Source organism: Dipteris shenzhenensis, chromosome 17, assembly GCF_047967505.1.
Source record: "Dipteris shenzhenensis isolate YYH24624 ecotype China chromosome 17, Dip_SZ_1.0, whole genome shotgun sequence".
NCBI lineage: Eukaryota > Viridiplantae > Streptophyta > Polypodiopsida > Gleicheniales > Dipteridaceae > Dipteris > Dipteris shenzhenensis.
Window position 1 is genome coordinate 19,020,794 of NC_141612.1, and position 22,272 is coordinate 19,043,065.

Here is a 22,272-nt window from a genome sequence, read left to right on the forward strand (position 1 = left end):
ATAGCAGGGGAGTTCTCTGATTGTTTAAGGGATGAGTTACCTCCAGAATGGAATGTTCAGAATAAGATTGAACTAATCCCGGGGGTAGAACCTGTAAATAGACCTCCCTATAGGTTAAGTTTTACTGAAGAAGCGGAGGTACGAAGACAACTAGAATACCTCAAGCTGGGGCAGATTTAACCCAGTTTCTCACCTTTTGCTTCGCGAGTGATATTAAAAAAAAGGAAAGATGATACTTTTTGCCTCTGTATAGATTACAGAGCATTGAATAATATCACTATTAAGCATAGGTATTTGATGGCTCGGATCGATGGTTTGCTAGATGCATTACATGGGGCCGTAATTTTTAGTAAGATAGATCTTAAATGTGGCTACCATCAGATCCATATTAGAGCCGATGATGTGCATAAAACCACTTTTGGAAGCAGGTTTGGACATTATGAGTTTTTGGTAATGCTGTTTGGACTTACCAATGCTCCAGCTACATTCGTCATATGCGTATATCGGGAAGTTTGTAGTACATTTTATTGACGATATTCTTGTGTTCAGCAAAAGTATTACTGAGCATCATGAACACTTAAGAATAGTGTTCAATACTTTGAGGAAAGCCAGTCTTTATGTAAATAAAAAGAAAACTGTACTGTGTATGGTAAGACTTGAATATTTAGGATTCATTATTACTCCTGAGGGGGTAGAAATGGATCCAAAGAAAGTGGCTGCGATACTGACTTGGCCTATCCCTCAGAGTTTGACCGCTTTGCGATCATTCGTAGGATTTGTCCAATTTTATCGAAGGCATATCAATGGATATTCCGAAATAGTATCGCCATTGATTGATCTGACCTCAGATAAAGTACCTTTTATATGGGGACAGAATCAACATGAGAGTTTTAACACCATAAAACAAGATGTGGTCTCAGGTCCGGTGTTAAAATTAGTTGATCCCCAGAAACTGTTTTTTCTTGAAACCGATGTAAGTGGCATCGCGGTAGGAGCAGTTCTCCTCCAAGAGGGAAGGCCAGTAGCCTTTGAAAGCAAGAAACTTTCTCCCTCTCAACGAAATTGGCAAACTCATGAATTAGAGTTGTATGCTGTTGTCCATGCTCTGAAAACATGGAGACATAATTTGTATGGATCAGAGTTTTATGTTGATGTTGATCATGATACTCTGAAACATTTTTGTAAACAACCTGACTTGAGAGGCCGCCAAGCTAGGTTTGCAGAACTCATGCAGGAGTTTAACTTGACGATTCGGTACCGAAGAGGGAAGGATAATAAAGTTGCTGATGCATTGTCACGCATCATGCATAATATGAGTTTCACGGTGTTAGAGAGTGCTCTAATGACCGAGATTAGAGAAACTCAAAAGGTGGACGAGTTCATCCAGAGCCTTTAGCCTAAGGCTCATGTATTTGAACCCGGGGAAAAGGGTGACCTGGCATCCAGAAAAGGCCAAACTTATGCAAGATATACCATAAGAGATGGTATGCTGAAAAGAAATGGCAAGGTAGTAGTACCTAATTAGAATGATCTCAAGCAGAGAGTCATTCAACAATGCCATGATAGCCCATGTGCTGGACATCCAGGAGTCGAGAAAACATATGATCTCGTGAAGCGAGATTTCTTTTGGCAAAAAATGAAAGAACATATTCATGAATTTGTGACACGTTGTTTTTCATGTCAGGTAAGTAAGGCAGAGGGGGTGAAGCCACCCGGACTTTTACAACCTTTGGAAATACCACTAGGTAGGTGGGAGAGCATTTCCATGGACTTTATTGTAGGACTGCCTATGACACAAGGTGGATATGATTCTATCCTTGTGGTAGTTGATCGTCTTACTAAGATGGCTCACTTCATTCCAACTAGAGAGTCTGTTAGTGCCCCGCAAGTGGCGGATTTGTTTATTAAACATATATTTCGTTTGCATGGATTACCCAACATATATTTCGTTTGCATGGATAGATGGACCTGTGTATAATGGTTTGCTTGTATGGGACCGAACCTACTGGAGTAGGAGCCACTGGATGAAAAGCCAAGAAGCGACAAAAACGACACCAGAGTGTCCAGAGGGCTACGACATGGGAGCTACTAGAGCATCTTCATTGATGAGTTGGGATCAGGCCAAGATGTGTCGGTGAGAGGGGGTGTTGGAATTTGTATGGTCACCTCTGCATTTGTAAGCCCCCATATGAGGAGAGCATTAGGGGGGTGGGGGGGGGTGAGCCAAGAAATGATATGGTTGCCACATGAGCGGCATATTTCCTGTCATGTGGACAGCATACAAACAATAAAAGATGAAAGCATGGGCCTGCCACATGGGCAGGACATGGCTGCCATGTGGGCAGTACAGTCAAAAGGAGTACCTGGATGCAAGGAGGTTCCTGCAACAAGGTCGGAGCACATGAATCTATACCAGAGATTTCTGCAATGCCACGTGGCATGCCATGAGGAAGTCCAGCATGTGTACAGCCTGTTTTGGGGCACATTTCTCATCTACTTAAGCAGTAGAGCTCCAGCAGATTGGAGCAGCAGATTAACACCAATAGGACCTACATCTAGGAGGTCTAGAGGAGGCTGAAAAGCTGTAGACATAGCTTGGAAGGGGCTGCACACCTAGCCTGACATTCATAGCAGCAAGGTGCAGGGATCAAGGCACAATGACTAAAGTCTATAGAAACTCAACGAGGAGCATGCAGGCTTAGGGATCTAGAATTGCCATGGAGGTAGTAGAATAACATTTTGGTAAGGAAAGAGGACCATGCTTTGGTGGGACTCTGGACTCCTTTTGTATTGTGTCCTTTTGGATGAAAATATAGTTCGTTGGTTTTATCTCTCTTGAGGGGCGCCCAAGATTGGGACATATTTTATTCTAATAAACATTATTTGCCAAGAGAGTTCTCAGAAGGAATGAAGGTATTTTTACAAGTTTCCAAGGAATCTAAGAGTTTAAGTACTGGTACGGTTATCCCCCATATACTGTGGTCCATTTCAGATCAAAAGAAGAATTGGACAAGTTCCATATGAACTAGAATTGCTTCTAGAGTTCATCTAGTTTTCCATGTCAGTAGACTAAAGGAAGTCCTGGTGGGTGAGGATTAGTTGGTCACTCCTCAAGAACTTATAGAGGTTGTATTCTTGGATTTCGTGAACGTCAAGTAAAAAATAGGACGATCACTCAATACAAGATTAAGTGTTGACTCTTGAGGAGGATTCTACATGGGAGACATCGACTAACCTTCCATGGAGCATAACTAACGTGTGCTTAGATCAGGAAGCTTGGGGAGGCTTGGGGCTAGGGAGACGATTCTCACGTTGAGTTGCAAGGGCACAGATGGATTAGGTTTTGAATTAGGGTTTTTGCTATTTTTTGCAGCACTGGGCTCAAGCCTATATAAGGAGCCCAGGGGTTTAGTTTTTAGTATGCAAGTCCGAGCAAGCTTAGCTCCTCCTTGCTGGTCTGGATCTTGGATCGCATTGCGGACCCGTACCTGCTTCCTAGCATAGCCCAAACCCAGCGGATGATTCAAGGCCCTTGGGTGCCACCTTGTGGTATGGGACGCCGGGCTGGTTAGGAGATGTGCCAGCAGCTCAGCTTATGGCTCGGAGGGGACATCCCGATTCTTGAGTCTTTTCCTCACAGACGACATGCTTGGGTGGTGAGCTAGCCTGCACCCATCTTCCTTGTTTCTATGGTCGCTTATCCGTGTTTGTTTGCGTCCAAGATTCCAAGAGTCTAGAAGTCGTGTCAAAAGGCCTCAGAATAGGGTGCCCCCCAGTCAGGTTTTACAGAGTGGGTGGGTCAATTTATGAAACTGCTAGGTCAGCCAATGTAACCTCCTTCGTAAAAGACAGCAAAGACATTCTCATTTTCTCTCCCTCTCTCCCTCTCTCTACAAATACACTAGGCCCAGGACAAAATCGTCGGGCTGGACCCCCCCGAAGGTTTTTATTCATCAGAGAGAAAATGCAGTACATGAGTACAGCGTGGAAGCTGTTCATTAAAAATCCAAACGTGAATGATTCATTACATGAGCTCTTAGGCTCTCTTTCTTGGCAACAAGCCACTTGTCAAACTCTACATTACTTTTCTAATTACATGCCACTAAGGGCAACTCTGGAGTCTTCAAAGCACTTGGTCACGTGAACCGCCTCCTAGCCTCTTGTTACGCTCCATTGCGCTTAGGAAAATAACTCTTCCTAGTACCTGTAACAATTAATTAAAGCGCACCACCATGGTATCCATTAATTGTTAGCGCTTTGCATGCAAATAACACACTGTGGACTAATTCTAGTCACGGTGGGCATCCCCATTGAACACATGTGCACACATAACAAATATAAAAAAATATATTTATTCTCTGGTTGACCAAAGTCAATGCTCTTGATCATAAATGAGGGGCTTTGACCAAGCGTCCTATAGTCAAGTCTCTCCAACCGAAGTTGGCACAACTCTCCAATCGAAGTTGGCACATCTTGGTTAACCGCAGTTAACCTTCTTGATATAAACCAAGTCTTCTTGATCGAGATTAGGCTTACTTGACCGAAGTCAAGTATTTTCAACCGTAGTCAATTCTTTGACCAATAGAAAAACCCTTTTGACCATAATTAACCCAGATGGAAAACTCTTTAATTATGATCAAATAAATGGTCAACTATACTTTGACTTAGGATATTTACATTGTGGTGACATCCCCTCGGCTTCTATTCAGTTGACCTCAACTAAAAAGCTTCCTTGTAAACATCCAAAAGCTGTGGATGATTGGACAACATATCTTCATCCATCCCTTGGCATCCAATGCCGTATAATTCTTGAATTTTACAACGTACCTGTAAAATTCTTTGCCTTGAGGGCCTTTGCGTATGGTATGGTACACGATCTGCTCTGGCTGAAGAACCTCCTCTAGCTCATCCACTTTTGGTGGATCCTCTGATATTGCTTCTGTAGGCTCTGGCCCCTGAAATTTCTTTAGAAGATTCACATGGAATGCATTGTGAATCCTTCAATGTTGTGGCAATGCTAACCTGTATGCAACCTCATTTATTCTTTCTATAACCTGAAAGGGCCATAGTACCTGGGAGATAACTTTGCATACACTTTCTGTTTGCCTTTGAACTTACGGAGCCTAGCTTTCTCGAACTTTAAAAGTACCCAATCCCCTTCCTTGGGATCTAACTGTCTCCTATGCTTATCTGCAGCTCTTTTATGCTTCTCTTGAGACCTTTCAATTGCTGTTTGGACTTGGCTATAAGCTTTCTGGAGGTCTCTCACAAACTGATCAGCTGCAAATATTTCGTCCTTGGTCCTCAGGATAGGTGGCAGAATCACCTTTCCATAGATGACCTCAAAGGGGGCTTTCCCTGTACAGCTGTGTACTGTATTATTGTAAGCAAACTCTACCAATGGTAGGTACTTTTCCCAGTCTGAATCTTGGTCACCCACGTAGCATTTCAGCATATCCAATGCTGTAGAATTTGCTACTTCACTTTGACCATCTGTTTGGGGATGGAAAGAAGAAGAAAAATTCAGATTCGTCCTCATGTTATCAAATAAAGCTCTCCAGAATAGACTGGTCATTCTGGGATCTCAATCACTGACAATGGACTTAGGCATACCATGGTGCTTAAAGTTCTGTGCCATGAAAACCTTAGCCATATGATCTGCCTTTATGGTTTTGCGAACCGGAATGAAATGAGCTTGCTTGCTGAATGTATCAATGATAGTCCAAATCCCATCATTCCCTGACTTTGATGTTGGCAAATAAAAAATGAAGTCCATTGTAATACTTTCCCATGGTGCCTTAGGCACGGGAAGAGGCAAAGTAGGCCAGGTGCCTTTCGTCTATCATACTTCACTTTCTGACACGTAAGGCATTCAGTAACAAACTGATGTATATCTTTCCGCATCCCTGGCCAAAAGAAATACCTCTCTAGTGCTAGAGTTGTTGTTGTAATTCCTCTATGTCCAGCATAGGGAGGTGCATGGCATTCCTCCAAAATCTTTTTCCTCATCTCCTGGGTGATGCATGGGCAGTCATCTTTTATTAGATACCCTTCTTTGAAGGAATAGTGACTGGTGGACTGCCCCTCTTGCATTTGCTGTAAAATCTTGCCAAGGTCTGCATCATTAGCATATTGCTCCCTCATGCCTTCCAGGTCCCGATGATAAGCAATAATCACATTATTGACCTGGGGTCTTCGGGACAAGGCATCTGCCACTCTGTTCCGAATTCCTGGAGTATGGACAATGAAAATGATACATTGACAGCATATTTGCCCATTTCATATGCTTCTCGGAAAGTTTTGTCTGAGTTAAAAAATATCTCAGACTTTGGTGATCTGTTTTAACAGTAAAATCTGCACCCAAAAGATAATGCTTCCATGTGTTCACAGCATGAACTACAACCAACAATTCTTTTTGATAGATTCCCAGATATCTTTCAGCATCACGCAATCTTCGGCTCTCGTATGCTACTACAAGTCCATTGTGATGTAATGCAGCCCCAACACACTCTCCACAGGCATCGCAATCAACATCAAAAGGTTGATAAAGATCCGGGACTACAAGAATAGGCTCTGTAGTCAACTTCTGCTTGAGTGTATTGAATGCTTTCTTCTGTGATATTCCCCATGTGAAGGCTTCTTAGTAAGGTCATGTAGTGGAGCTGCTATATCAGCAAAATGCCTGATGAATCTCCTGTAATAGGAGCAAAGTCCCAAAAAACTACGGACTTCATGCACAGTTTTCAGCTCAGGCCATTCTTGGATGGCTCGGATCTTTGCAGGATCCATTTGTATCCCATTCTTGGATATTATATGCGTCAGATAATGGATCTCTTCCAAAAAGAATTCACTTTTCTTGCTATTGGCAAAAAGCTGATGATTTCGAAGTTCTTGAAATACCAAAGCAAGACGTTCCCTGTGCCCTTCTTCTGTCTTTGAAAAGACTAGGATATCATTAAAGAAAGTACCCGTGAAAAGCCTGTACTTTCGGAAGATGCGATCCATCATTCTATTGAATGTGGTTGGAGCATTTGTCAACCCAAAAGGCATCACTAAGTATTCATACAACCCGAATGTAGTGCGAAAAGCTATCTTATGCACATCTTGTGGTTGTATTCTGACATTATGATAGCCACTCTTCAAGTCTATCCTGCTGAAAACTGTTGCTCCTCTGAGCTGGTCAAGCACATCATCTATGCGGGGTATCGGAAATCTATTTTTGATAGTCATCTTATTCAATGCACGATAATCAATGCACATTCGAAAAGAACCATCTTTCTTCTGTACCAGAAGTACTGGTGAGCAAAAATGAGCTGGGCTGAATCAACCCTTTGGATAGCAAGTCCTGCACTTGAGCCATAATCTCCTCTCTTTGAGTCGCACTGACTCTTTAAGGTGGTCTATTTTGTGGCTCACTACTAGGCATTAACTTTATCTGATGATCTTTTGGTCTCTCTGGGGGTAACTCCCCTGGCAAAGCATCGGAAAAGCAATCTTTAAAGTTTACAGAAACTGAAATTTATCTTTGTCAGCATCATTCATTTCAGCATCATTCTCTTTTTCTTTTACAAAAAACATGTACGCAGAAATTGCAGACTTTATTGCTTTACCACATGTAACATCAAATACAATGGGGATAGTCTCCCCTTTATTCTTGGCAACTAAACTCTAGTTTTTCCCCCTATGGATAAAACTCAGCACCCTCTCAGGGTAATCTATCGTTACTTCCTTTCGATAGAACTATGGTGTATCAAGTACAACATTATGCTACTTGAGAGGAGAGATTAAGAAGTCCTCTTGATCTACATAGCTCTGTACATGGACACGAAGCTTTTCAATCAAAGGAGTAACTTGCACTGGATTCCCTTGGAACATTTGATCAGCATCAAGAGCTCTACCTAGCTCTTCAGTTTTTTTCCCTAATCTCAGGACTAAATAATCATTTCTCTTGTCATGACACTGCTAAATCTTCAGATATGAAATTGTCTGTAGACCTTGGATCAAATAGGATTAATGCTTGGTGATCTCTTATCTTTCCCCATGATAGCAAAAGCTCTTTTTCCTTTGGGTCTGACATCTGGGACTGCTCCCACCATTGGCCTCGGTGGTACTTGTGGCTTTTTTTGCTCCTTAGAACCCGAAGGCTTCTCAGGGCACTGGGCAGCCATATGCCCCTCTTTCCCACATCTAAAGCATTTCCCATCTCTGCGAAATTCAGCTATCTGTTCAAGAGTGAATGGGGATTTGCCTTTATATGACTTCGAAAACTGAGTACCGCTCGGCTTCTGAAAGTGAAACCCTTTCTTTTCAACCTTGGGATACTCTTTCTTTTCTAATTTTTAAAAATCAGTTTTTAGCACCTCCTGCATGCAAGGATAGTACTGTGGATGGATCTTGTAACGGCACAAGACTAGCTACTGAAGCTGAATGCATAAGGTCTTGAATGTTCTTTGCCCCAAAGCATTCTTGGACTGAGACCTGCTCTATACTTTCTCATTTGGGTTTTTTTGGAGATCTTTTTGAAAGGTGCAACCTGCAAATAAGCATCCCAAAACTTTTGGTTGTACACATCCACTGTATCTCCTGCATCCATATGCAAACTGTCCCAATCTTGAAGAACATGATCTCTAAACGGTTTAGGCATGAACTGCTGGTAGAAGGCTTTCTTGAAGTCCTTCCACCTCTTTGGGGCTGACCCATCTGTGGTTTGTGCACTCCACCATGCACTAGCTGTCGCTGTCAAGTGCAAACTGACCATTCTTAACTTGGAGGATTCTGAAAACTTTTCTGTACCGAATGCAGCATCAAACTGCCTGATGAATTGCAATGCTTTGTTTGTATGACCATATTGTCCATTATAGGTCATAAACTTCACAGATTTACCTCCATCTTTGAATTCCTTGGTTTCTCTGGAAGACTTGCTTTTCCTAAACTTCTTGTGTTTCCTTCTTTTCCTGGATGGTTTATCTGATAAAGAAGAAGATACAGAAGCCGAGCTTGAGGTAGACGGTGAAGGACTTGGAGATCGGTGATGATGCCTTGATCTCTTCCTGCTATGAGACCGTCTCCTATGAGATCCCTGTCTCTCGGGTTATACACGAGAGTGTGCCTCTGGCCAATATTGGCACATCATAAGCTGCATTAGACATATTTTCTGCTTGAAACAAATGTTGAGCTCTTGGATCCCTTTTGAGATTTTCCATCTCCTGCATATGAAAGTGTACCATCTGCTCAAATTCTTGTTGATTTTGGTCCTCTTGAATAAGGTTGTGCCGATTGCGAAATCACTAGCATACGCCTTAACTACGAATGGTCGGGTAGGTTCTGGTAGAGCCAATATAGGTGCTTCTTTCACCTAAACTTGAGTGTTTGAAAAGTCTCATTAAGCTTATCATTCCTCGAGATAGGACTATAGTTGGGCAATGCAGGCATATATGGGCATGGACGTAGAATCTACAATACAACAATTCGAATACATGATCAAGGAAAGAGCATTCCTTAGTATCTACAATGCAGTGTGTGTTCCATTTTAACATGGGCTGCACCCTAGGCATGAAAGGGGACGTGTAGTAGAAAAGAGTCCCAAGTATTTTTGGGAATCACACAAGGAAGCATGTACAAGAAAGAAAAAGGGTGGGCTCTTGGGTCTATTCTTTTTGTCTTTTCTATAGGTAAGGTATGTTTTCCTTGGAACATATGAGTATGTTACAAACGTTTTTGATGTTTGAGAGAACAGTACGAGTGTGCCTGAAACTATGATCTGAAGATGGCTTTATTATGTGTCCATTATGTGTGGCACAAAGTGAGATTACTGTCATTTTGGTAGTTGTGAGTTATTTTTACCAACCTAGACACCACCACACACTGGTGCACTTCACACACAATTGGATCAATGTAGCATGCAAGTGAGAAGACACACATCAGAACTCCATGTGCTTGTGGTCTTTGACCTCCAATAATCCTTTTGCAAGAGTGAAAAGCTTGTCTTAGACATACATTTTGAGGACATGGAAAAGTTTTTGGGAAACAATATAATTTATCAAAGTAAAACACAACAGCAACGAGAAGAAACATACCAGACAGAGAGACAAAGCAATGAAAGTGGTGGTAGCAGGAGAGTGGGCTCACAAAAACAAGAATTTCCTGTGACTTCTTTCGTAGATCATATTGAATTTGATGTGTTTATCTAGAACCATACTTGTCCAATTAAAAGCAATCCCATGATTGTATTGGAATATTATTTGTTATGAAAATTCAATGCCTTGTGGATTCTTGTCGGTCTAGGGTCGTACATAGGTTTTTGTTTCAAATTTCAAATTTGAATTTTAAATTTTAAAATTTGAATTTTGAATTTTGAACTTTAAATTTTAAATTTTAAAATCTGAATTTTCAATTTTTAAATTTAACATTTGAATGTTTGAAGATTTGGCCATGTGGCCAAATCTTCCTACTGATTTGAAAGAAGCTAGCAACATTTGGCAGCACGGCAAAATTTTCCCAAGCCCTAGTGCTTTGAAAGATTTGGCCACACGGCCAAATCTCCCAGAACCTGGTGATTTGAAAGAAGCATGCAAGATTTGGTTGCATGGCCAAAACTCCCCATACCCTAGTGCTTTGAAAGAAGCCTACAAGATTTAGCCACATGACCAAATCTCCCCAAGTTTGAAAGAATGCCACAACCAAATCTTCTCAGTGCTTTGAAAGAAGTCACCAAGTCTTGAAGGATTTGGCCGTGCATCCAAATCTTGCTATCTTCTTTGAAAGCACCAAGGTCTGAGTAGATTTGTCTGTGTGGCCAAATCTTATTACTTCTTTCAAAGCACTAGTGTCTTAGGAGATTGGCCATGTGGCCAACTCTTGTTGGCTCCTTTCAAAGCACCAGGGTATGGGGAGATTTGACCATGTGGCCAAATCTCGTGGGCTTCTTTGAAAGCACCAGGGTATGTGGAGATTTGGCTTCTTTCAAACCACCAAGGTCTAAGCAGATTTGGTTGTGTGGATAAATCTTGATGGTTTCTTGAAAGCACCAGTGTCTCGAGAGATTTGGTTGTGTGGAAAAATCTTGCTATCTCCCTTTCAAAGCACCGTGGTTTGTGAAGATTTGGCCATGTAGCCAGATTTTGCTAGCTAAAATTCAAAGCACTAAGGTTTAGAAAGATTTGGTCGTGTAGTGAAATCTTGTAAAGCATTTTCATCCTAAGTCACACCATCAGATATCAATATTGAACTATGACAAATGTTATGTATGAATGGTACAATGTTACAAAAATAAGTCTAGTGTTGCAACAAGTTTTAAAGAAGCATAGATGTTCTTAAAACTTTGAGGGTATGCCTTTTGTTTTTGTTTTGCATCTCCCTTCAATAAGCACATTTTCATTGTGATGAATGTAGGATTTCTTATTGGATATGAGCATATCTGACAATCCACAACGTCATCACACTTGTGCTGCTTGCAAATTCCAGCGTCGGAAGTGCTTATTAGCAGAGTGCCCATTAGCTCTTTTTTTCCCTACTAGTAAGATGGATAAATTTTTGAGTGTACACAAGCTTTTTGGCGTTAAAAATATACGGAGGATTTTGAACAGCATAAATGAACCTTCTAAACAAAGAATTGCAATTGAAACCATGATTCAAGAGGCTCAAATAAGAGAAGCCCATCCAATAGGTGGTTGTGTAGAATTCAATTTAATTCTTCAAAAGAGAAAGATTGACTTGACAAAGGAAATAAAGGAAACAAGGATAAAGCTGTCTCTTTTGAAACAAAAGCGCTATCAACAGCAACAGGAGCTACATTTCCAAGAAGGTTCTTTTGTCAATGGCAACATCGCCTACATGTTCCCACATGATCAAGTTAAATAGCCCTTACAAACCCAAATCAGAGTACTTTCAATTGACTTTGTCCATGAAAGCTATGGACAAAAACTACTCTGATTATTATGTATTTATTACACAATGCTAGTTGTTTTGAGACATGCAACATCAAGTAACCAATTGTACAAGATATTTGAATTTGAACCTATTGATGTTATTTTTAAAATCTTAGTTTAAATCATTGCTTTAATTTCAAGATAAATCAATATTTTGTGGTCATTAGATTTCTCTTTCTTGATTCATAGATTGTTTTGTTCGTGTTGAGAAACATGCATTCTTTCATTAGGTAAGAGAATTCTTTCATTAGGTAAGAGAATATTCCCCCTCGCCCCCCAACACACATGCGCGCATGTGCGCATCCACGTTTACACCTATGCCAACACCCCCATCCACACACATATGCATGCGCCTGCACTCGCATGCACGCGTGCACACACAATGTGTGCACATGTGCTTGCTCACATGCTTAGTGCATATGGAGATGCATACATAGGCAACAAAACTTGTTCCTCCCCTTCATTGTATTTTAAGGGTCCATCAAGTGCTTTTTAGTATTTTTCGTAGGGGCTAGTATGCTAAGCACCAAGCAATGTTCCTGGTATTATTTCCATAGATTTACTTTCTATGATTTCATGATGCCTCTTTAGGGGATACACTTGGCCTTTTCCTCCGTTTTTCGGCCCATCACTCCTAATGTTCATAATGATTTTTCAAAGACGAGGATTTTATTGTGCATGGGAGGGTAGAGGCGAATGCCAACAAATCCATCGATCAACTTTGAAGGTCAATGGCCAAGACCCTTTTTGGGCTAGTTTTGTGAAACTTTCCTGGTGTGGATTACCAAGATTTAGAGGCCGTGGTAATGCAACAACAAGTTAGGGATTATCTTGCACGTTTCCAATATGCATTCTGTTGTGTTGCGTAATTCTTCTATTCTGGGGTCATGTACCTTGAATTTAATTTACGATGGTGTCAATCCTAAGCAAATCTGTGGAGAGTGATCCATTTTTTTTAAACAGATGACCTATCTCCTGCTTGACGTCAACTTGTATGATGTAAAGAAGCATTACCCATTATCTATACATATTGGGCAGATCTTTTTATTGTAGTTTAAGATTGAAAGTACATGATTCTAAGTGTAACAAGGTTCTTAGATGCATGGTTGCCAAGGACATGTTCCATCTATCTGGTTTTACACTAAATTATTTTATTGAGTCATCTCAAAGTGAAAATGAGAACTTTGGGCATTTGAGGTTACCGCTTAAAAGATAGTATATTAAATTTGTCAAAGGCGGTCTTCCATATAGAATCATTTCCATGTCAGCCAAAAAGAGGACAAACGTAACATAAAATGTTGATAAATCCCTTTTTAGAGGCCCAAGAATCACATGGATAGATTAATTTGATAGAATCGGAAGCAATACGACCTATGAACTAGTCCAACAATTGTTTATCTAGGCTTCTTAGCTTCACTTTGTCAGAAAGCCCATGGTGGGGGAGTTAGCTGGGACATATTTAGATTTTCAGATCTGTATGCCAAGGATGCCACGCCCCATTGCTTTGGTAGAGGCTAGGTATCTTTTTTTGAGATCTTAGTGTAGGATCCTAGGCTTGAGATTGTCTATCAGATGGGATGGATTTGCTTGATAGTGAATTTTTAGGTGATACAACCGTATGCTTGGATGCCTCCGCTCAGACTCTTTAATTCTTTCAAATTGGCATTGGACACTTCTATCTCGTAGAAAGCGCTCTGATTAACTCACATAAATCCAATGGATCTTGGCTCAGTAATCAACCTTCCCTAGACTAGGGATTGGATTTTTGGTTCAGTTGGATCCAGAGAGGTACCTCAGTCAGGTATTTCTAGGTTGGCATTGGGATTTTTCCCTCGCAATAATTTTTTCCTGTCAGCGAGATTATCAAGAGGAAGCTTTTGTTTTGGATCTTACAAATTTATGCCTTGCCTCTAGGGTTTGGTCAACTAGGTTCTTTTGGCAACTGCTTAGTTTGTTTGCTCTTGTTGTTGGTATCTCTCAAAACGAGGATGCATTAGGTAGCTCAAAAGACCGATTTGGAATTTTCTGCAACACTTAAAAGCTATTTGCGATCTTGTAGATTTTGTATCCTTTGACAATGCTCTTTGCTTCATCCACCCTCTTTGCCCACCTTGGTATGTGTCTAGATGATGTGGCTTCTTGTCTTACTAACCATGAGACACATTCTCTAAATGAGAATTGTAAAATGTCTAGGAGGTGCTCCCTCATTCCGTAGATGACCACTACTCATGGTAGGTAGCATGTCATCAAATATTTCACATTTTTTGGATGTCTTCAAATCGACATCTTTGGCATTGTCAACCACTTTGTGTGTCTACTCTTCCATCTAATTCCCTAAAACCATGATGGCAAGTAGCTTGCTTTACCTTCTCATAAAACACCACATCACGAGAAGCAAACATTTTATGAGTTCCAAGACTGTATAGCTTATAAGCTTTATGTTGTTTTGCATACCCATCCATAATGCACTTCTCACTCTTGGAATCAAACTTCATCCATCTTGCCCTTTGATACATGAGCATAGGTGGTTGATCCAATAACTCTAAGATGCTGGATATTTCTCTTATGTCCACTCCATACTTCCTCTAGTGCCATATCACATAGAACATTAGTATAAAATTCATTCAATCAATAAACAACCATAATGCAAACCATTTTGGCCCAATACTTATCAAGAATGTCATTAGCTTGCATCATTCTCCTTGCACACTCAACAATGGTGTGGTTCTTTCTCAACCCTGCACTGCTGGCCTTTGGACATGGCTCCATGGCCGCTTGTCCGCTTTGAGCTTCTTTCGCCTCTCCTCCCTTGCAACCACCTCTTCATACTCCTCTTCCTGTGTCTGGTGGGTCATTTGAGGTGGCTTCTTGCACCTAGGGGTCTGCTTTGTCCTTGGTCTCTTTTCCTTTTCACAAGGTTGTGAGACAGTAGGCTGAGGCTCTTGCTCAGCTCGTACTAGAGGCTCCTCATATCTGATAATCTCGAGGCACAGAGGGTTGATGGTGCTCTTTCGTGCGGTCTACTTGGTTGGAGGATTGGGGCCAAGGTTCATTATTTCTGTGAGCCCGCTAAATACTTCCTCTTATTGTGGCCCCTGTAATCTCTCCATCTCCTCTCTTTGCCTTTCTTGCTCCCCTTATTCGTCTAGATGCTCCACGTCAGGACCCCACGGAGGAGGGAGGGGCAGTTGATCAGGATTGATTGGACTATTTTGCCCCTCTTGGGAGACCTCTCTACTTCCACAGTTAGTTGTGTGAAAGGACTGAGAGGACCCTTGATCGTGCTTGGATCCTTCATCATGCTGGGATTCCTCATGGTGCTGAGATCCCTGGGATCCCCCATGAGAGTGGGATGGTGGGGACTCACGTTGCTTGGACTCTTGATGATGAGAACCGCCTTCAGATCCCTAGTGATCATTGCCCTCTTGGCCACTAGGGCTTGCAGTGTGTTCAGAGGCCATGGCGTTCTGAGGAGAACAACGGGTAGCATATAAACGACGTCTAGTGGGTCTAGCAGTTTGTTTAACTCGTGTCATAGAAATGAGGGATTTTAGGTTTTTGAAGTGCTTTATATAGTCTTTTTTAAAGCACTTTAGGGTTTTTTGAGTGCACCTCCTCCCCCCCAGTGTTTTGTCGCCAGTTCGGTAATACTTAATCTTCACCACCCTCCCTCCCAACCCACTCACCCCTCCGCCCTGCCATGTCGCACATGCAATTTTGCAATTACCAAACAAATTTGTGAATTTTGGAATCTATAATTGACTTAAAATAGTGTTAACTTTATTCATCAAACATTTTACATTTGGGGCTCTCTTAGGAACCAACGCCTCCCTTGTCTGACTCTACATTGCAACCAAAGTGCAACCCCTTGGCTCCCTGTTGAGGACTTCCAAGCAGCACATCTCCTTGTCTTCTTGACATGTTGAACTGCTTTTGCGAGACTTGAGACCTCTACCTTATCGCGCTTGAGAGTCCTAGCCTCTAGACATCTATAAAACCAATCGAACATTTTGTGTAGTGCATTGCTTCGCGCGATACCACCCCCATGCCTTGTATTCTTGAAGTATGCTACCTTTGCTTTGTAGTATGATTTCTCCATTCCTTGAGTGTTCCAAATGGACAGAGGGCCCCATTGCTCCACAAACCATGGTGCATGTGCATAAAGAATATGCTGTAAAGAAAAACATTGTATTAGAAACATAAACTGACTCAAGTTTAGAGCACAAAATTTCAGCCTAAGGAGGATTACCATGTAATGTGTAATATGTGACTTCCCCCATGCTTCTACCATCAATGATATGAATTCTCCCAATGCTGTCCTGAATCTCTCATAATAAAGCTCATCTGTTTGATCTTGTCTAAGCAACTTTATAAATGCATCAAGCTTTGTCCATAGTTTTGCTCTCAAAGTAGCAATTCGCAGATGTGAAGCTTGATTTGTGAGATAGAGTTGGCACACCGCCAACTAGGCTACATGCAAGTGTGGGAAGGCATCCCTTGACTGACCACACTGAGAGTAGACGGAGCATTTCCCGAGGTAGCTCATTCTCGGGTTGCGAGGCCCGTTTGGAGCCTCAAATGATCCCAGATGGCTCTGGGCCGAACAAAGACCGTAGGTTAGTTGCTCTGTTTTGCACATCGGTTCTATCGTATGGTTGGTGGCCTATTTCGAGACCGACCCCTAGTCGACCGTTTTGGGCGGACTGGGTCGGTCACCCAATTGAGCCTAACTGACTACGACTGGTGACTATATAAGAGCAAGCCCGTGAAGCCCATTTCATCACTGGCTATAGCAACCCTGATTACTTAGCATCCAGCCTCCATCTTCTACTGTTTCCAGCACGCCATCAAAGCTTCTTTCATAGGGGCGCATGGTTGGGAGGCAGGGCCATCTATTGTATCAGTTCTACAATAATCAAATTTTTGATTCTCCATACTATCTTGTTTTCTCTCTTGCATACAAGATCCTGTTATCTGTTAAGCACAGACGTTGTATTATTTTCTTACATGGTATCAGAGCCTGGACTTTAGCAAGAAGATTTGGTAGTGTGTTTCTGTATGCGAGCAGATTGTGAGAGATGGCCCAGCCCGCAAGACTGCAAATCCCACCGTTCGGCGAAAGCGAAAACTTGGACGGCTTTAACTATCCACTCTAGAAGTTCAAGATGAAGACCATCCTAAGCGCATATGAGCTTTGGGACACTGCTACTGGGGTGGACGTGAAGCTGGTTGTGAGACCGAATCTAGCTAATGCAAGACAACAGATAGTACCAACTGCAGATGAGATTCTTGCGTGGACAAGAAGAAATGCAGATGCACTGTGTTCTATTGTCTACAGTGTTAGTGATTCCGTCATGGCATTAATTCAACATGTTACCACAGCGGAGGAGGCATGGACGGTCTTGAAAAATTAGTACGAGACCACGAATCAGAAACAGATTCAGAATCTGGAGACTCAACTCGCGAGCGAGAAGTTGTCTGAGTCTGAAGCGACAGAGAAGTTCATCACTAGGGTGAAGAATCTGCGCGATGAGATGACTATGATTGACATCACCATCACCAGTGAGAATCTAGCACGAAGGTGCATACGGATTCTCCCACCAAAGTACGATGGTCTTGTTACGGTGCTGAAAATGCAGAACAAAAATCCGCCACCCAACTTTGAGGATTTCAGCGCGATGCTTCTAGAGGAGGAGATGCGTCAAAAGACAAGGACTAGAGAAGATTCGGCTTTCTGGACCGGATCAAAGAAAGGTAAGGGTAAGGACTCTGGTACCCATCTTCTTCTGATAATAAAAAGAGAAAGAAGAAGATCAAGTGCTTCTATTGCAACAAGGCAGGGCACAAGCAGAATGAGTGCCAAAAGAAGATTGCAGATGAGAAGAATGGAATAAAGATAGAGTCCATCAACAGCGCCCAGGTAGCACCAATAGAGCTATTCGTAGCAATTGAGGAGATTTGCACAAAGGCAGTTCATGTACTTGCGGATGAACCTTGGATCATTGATAGTGGTGCATCACACCACATGACCAGTCGGAAGGACTGGTATACCTCTCTACAGCTGGTAGGGAATGACATCCTGGTAGTAGTCGGCAATGATGCAAAATGTCCAGCAAAAGGAAAAGGTACGATTGCTCTCAAGTCAGATGGAGTTGTAAAACAGTTGTCCAATGTTCATTATGTGCCAGATATCAAGAGGAACTTGTTGTCCATTTCCGCAATCACGGATCAGGACCTCAAAGTTTAATTCGATAAGATGGTGCACAAATCCTGGATCTTCAAGGAAAGGTCGTTGGTAAAGGTACACGGCACAATAACATTTACGAACTCTCAGCTTTCAGTGCTCGAGCGGATGTGAAGAACACTAAGCTGTGGCATGAGAGGTTTGGTCATCTAAACCTTAGTTCTTTGAAGGAGATGCATAAAAGTGGAATGATTGCAAACCTACCAGAAATTTCAGATCTGCCCGATGTATGTGAAGCTTGCATGATGGGCAGGCAACATCGGCATCCCTTTCCTAAAGAGGCCAGTAGGGAAAAGGTTCCTCTAGAGCTCGTTCACACGGACCTCTGCAAAAAGATGGAAACGAAAACTTTGGGTGGTTCCTACTACTTCATGACGCTGATCGACGACTACAGTAGAAAAATATGGATATACTTCCTGAAGACGAAAGACGAGGCTTTCAGTAGGTTCAAGGAATGGCATGTAATGGTCGAGAAAGAATCGGGGAGGAAGGTGAAGAAGTTGAGATCAGACAGAGGTGGAGAGTTCACATCGACTGAATTCGAGGGTTATCGCAAAAGTCACGGGATCAAGAGGCAGAAACCCCCGCCACATACATCACAGCAAAATGGAGTAGCAGAATGCAAGATGTGCGTCATCTGCGAAATGGGCCAGAGTATGATGAAAGGGAATGATTTGCCAAAGACTTTCTGGGCTAAAGCATGTAACACTGTAGTTTACATCCTCAATCGTAGCTACACGAAGGCTGTGAACGGGATGACTCCACTGCAAGCCTTTTCTGGTAAGAAACCTTCAGCTGCACATTTCAGAGTTTTTGGATGTGATCGTTTTGTGCATGTCCCTGATGCTACCAGGACCAAATGGGAACCGAAGAGCCGAAAGTGTATTTTCTTGGGCTACAGTGAAGAGGCGAAGGGTTACCGTCTCTATAACCCTGTTACCAAGAAGGTAATTGTAAGTCGCGATTTGGTCTTCTCAGAACAGCCGCATCAATTGGAGGAGGATGCTTCCTTCCCAGACAACCAGGACTAGGATATCCATCCAGTACTGCCACCAACAGCAGACCGAACTCCCCCAACGGTGCTTGGGAGGATTCAAGACAAAAAAGATGAAGAAGAACCTGCAGAACCACAATGGCAACAGCCATTCCCGAAGTGGGTAAAGTAGCTTTTGGACGGCAGAGAACCTCCAGCCATTGAGGAGGAACCATCCGAACACCGCCGGTCCAAGAGATTAGAGGAGCAAAGAAGGGTGTAGGAAATCAACTATGCTTTGATGACAGAAGTGATCCGTGCTGATGAACCCAAGTGTCTTGAAGAGGTATAGGGTGATGGTAGGTGGATGGAGGCTATGCAGTCAGAGTATGGATCCATAATGAAGAACAACACTTGGGACCTTGTGGATCGACCACCAAAATGCAAGGTAATCAGAACCAAGTGAGTGTACAAGACCAAGTACAAATCCGACGGCACGTTGGATAAGTACAAGGCTCGGCTCGTGGCAAAAGGATTTGCACAGGTACATGGTTTTGATTATCAAGATACTTTTGCTCCCACACCTTGACTAACCACAATTCACAGTGTTTTGGCTTTAGCTGCCCAGGAAAGTTGGCCCGTGTTTCACATGGATGTGAAATCCGCCTTTCTAAATGGAGATCTCAAGGAGGAGGTATACGTGGAACAACCACCAGGTTTTGAGATTCCTGGTTCAGAAGGTAAAGTCTGCAAACTGAAGAAGGCACTTTACGGGCTGAAACAGGCCCCACGAGTGTGGTACCAGCGAATTGATGCCTACTTTCTTCAAAACGGGTTCAGGAGGAGCCCATCTGATGCAAATTTGTATATCTTCAGAGAAGGAGGCAGGTGTATGATCGTGGTCCTTTATGTGGACGACCTTGTCATAACAGGGAACCATGAAGACAAGATCTCGCAGACGAAGCATTTGCTAGGAAGAGAGTTTGAAATGACACACCTCGGACTGATGCATTTTTGTTTGGGGATTGAAGTTTGGCAGGAGCCGAAACAAATCTTCATTTCACAGCTGAAGTATGCAGCTGAAGTATGCTGGAGAGATACTGAAGGCATTTGGCATGGCTGAGTGCAAGACAGTTGGTACCCATATGGAGGTTGACACGAAGCTCTCAAATGAGGATTCATCACCACTGGTGGACGAAGCGAAGTACAAAAGGCTTGTGGTCAGCTTGATTTACCTGTGCAACACACGGCCGGACATCAGTTTTGCGATTGGTTTACTAAGCAGGTTTTCCAATAAGCCCACGGAGAACCATTGGAGGGCAGGGATGCGGGTGTTGAAATACATCAACAAAGGCACACTTGATTATGGCATCACCTATACCAAGGGCAACATCTTGACCGGATTCTGTGACTCGGATTGGGCAGGAGACGTGGACAGCAGGAGATCAGTGACAGGGTACTGTTTCTCACTTGGATCTAGAGTTGTGTCATGGGTCAGCAAGAAGCAACCCACAGTTGCTCTTTCTTCTACCGAGGCCGAGTACAAATCTGCATGCTTTGCTTCTTGTGAGGCAGTGTGGTTGAGGAGGATTTCGGGGGACCTGGGTGCAGTGCAGAACAAGCCTACGTAGTTATCATGTGACAATCAGAGTTGCATGGCGATTGCAAAGAACCTGGTGTTCCACGCTCGCACAAAACACATTGAGATTCAATATCACTTTGTACGCGAGCTCATCATGGATGGAGAGGTCGACTTAGTGTACTGTCCGACTATAGAGAATGCTGCAGACATCTTCACGAAGGCTCTTGGAAGAGACTTGCTGGAGAGGCATCTTCATCGACTTGGCATTGGGCCGAAAAAGTAAGTTCACTTGCAGGTGGACATTGAGGGGGGGTGTTAGATATCAATGCTCCACTCTCGTGTAACTATGCGGGAACCAGGTAACTCTACTTGTAAGCCTCCCATATGAGGAGAAGGCATTTGAGTCGCTCGGTTATCCGATAGGTCCTGGTTTGGACACCAGATGGGGGCCATGTGTGGCCTGATGGCTGGACGGCTTCAGATAGAGTTGGCACACCGCCAACTAGGCTACATGCAAGTGTAGGAAGGCATCCCTTGACTGACCGCACTGAGGGTAGATAGAGCATTTTTCGGGGTAGCCCACTCTCGGTTTACGGGGCCCGTTTGGAGCCTCGGATGATCCTGGATGGCTCTGGGCCAAACGGAGTCCATAGGTAAGTTGCTCTATGTTGCACACCGGTTCTATCGTATGGTCGGTGGCCTATTTCGAGACCGACCCCCAGTCGGCCATTTTGGGCGAACTGGGTCGGTCACCCAATTGAGCCTAACCGACTACGACTGGTGGCTATATAAGAGCAAGCCTGTGAAGCCCATTTCATCACTGGCTACAGCAACCTGTGATTCCTTAGCATCCAGCCTCCGTCTTCTACTATTTCCAGCACGCCATCGAAGCTTTTTTCACAGGAGCGCACGGTTGGGAGGCAGCGCCATCTATTGTATCAGTTCTACAGTAATCAAATTTTTGATTCTCCATACTATCTTGTTTTCTCTCTTGCGTACGAGATCCTGTTATCTGTTGAGCATAGACATCGTATTATTTTCTTACAAACAAGAATATCCCCTTTGGATGCCCTTAATTTTAATAGAAACCATACCTTCATATTTGGTTAAAAAATTATCCAAATAAAGGGTTAAGGCAAAAGAAATTCTTTGTTTTTCTTCGTGAGCACAAATAGTTTCCTATCTTTTTAAAAGCCATAGTATCCAAAATTCTCTAAGATTTTGATAAAATTATGGAGTGATTCAATTAGGCTATTAACTCCATGATCATTAGGGGAGAATTGGGGTCTCAAAAGGGCCTCATAAGGAATGGATTAGGGAATGCTTAGTGGGCTAATGCAAGGGGCTTGGAGGGTCCCAAAGAGGCCTAACTAGCCCAACCTAGGTGGGTTAAGCCCACATTTGAGCCCACCTCTCCCCCCATCAATGAGGGGAGGGGGCCACTTTTTGAAATTTGAATTTCAAATTTCAAATCTCCCTCCCTCCCTCCCTCTCTCTCTCTCTCCCTCCCTCCCTCTCCCTCCCTCCCTCCCTCCCTCTCCCTCTC

The 22,272-nt window shown here is 42.9% G+C and overlaps 1 protein-coding gene across 3 annotated transcripts in view; it reads left to right on the top strand.

Annotated features, from left to right (window-relative positions):
* LOC147891802 (calcineurin B-like protein 3) overlaps window positions 1-12,019 on the top strand; it is a 207,927-nt gene extending 195,908 nt beyond the window's left edge. For all 3 annotated transcript variants that reach the window (XM_087388485.1, XM_087388486.1, XM_087388487.1), the window contains exon 8: window positions 11,392-12,019. In XM_087388485.1, the coding sequence (XP_087244611.1) occupies window positions 11,392-11,859 (468 nt within the window). In that variant the 3' untranslated portion in view covers window positions 11,860-12,019. The remainder of the gene's footprint in view (window positions 1-11,391) is intronic.
* The last annotated feature ends 10,253 nt before the right edge of the window (window positions 12,020-22,272 follow it).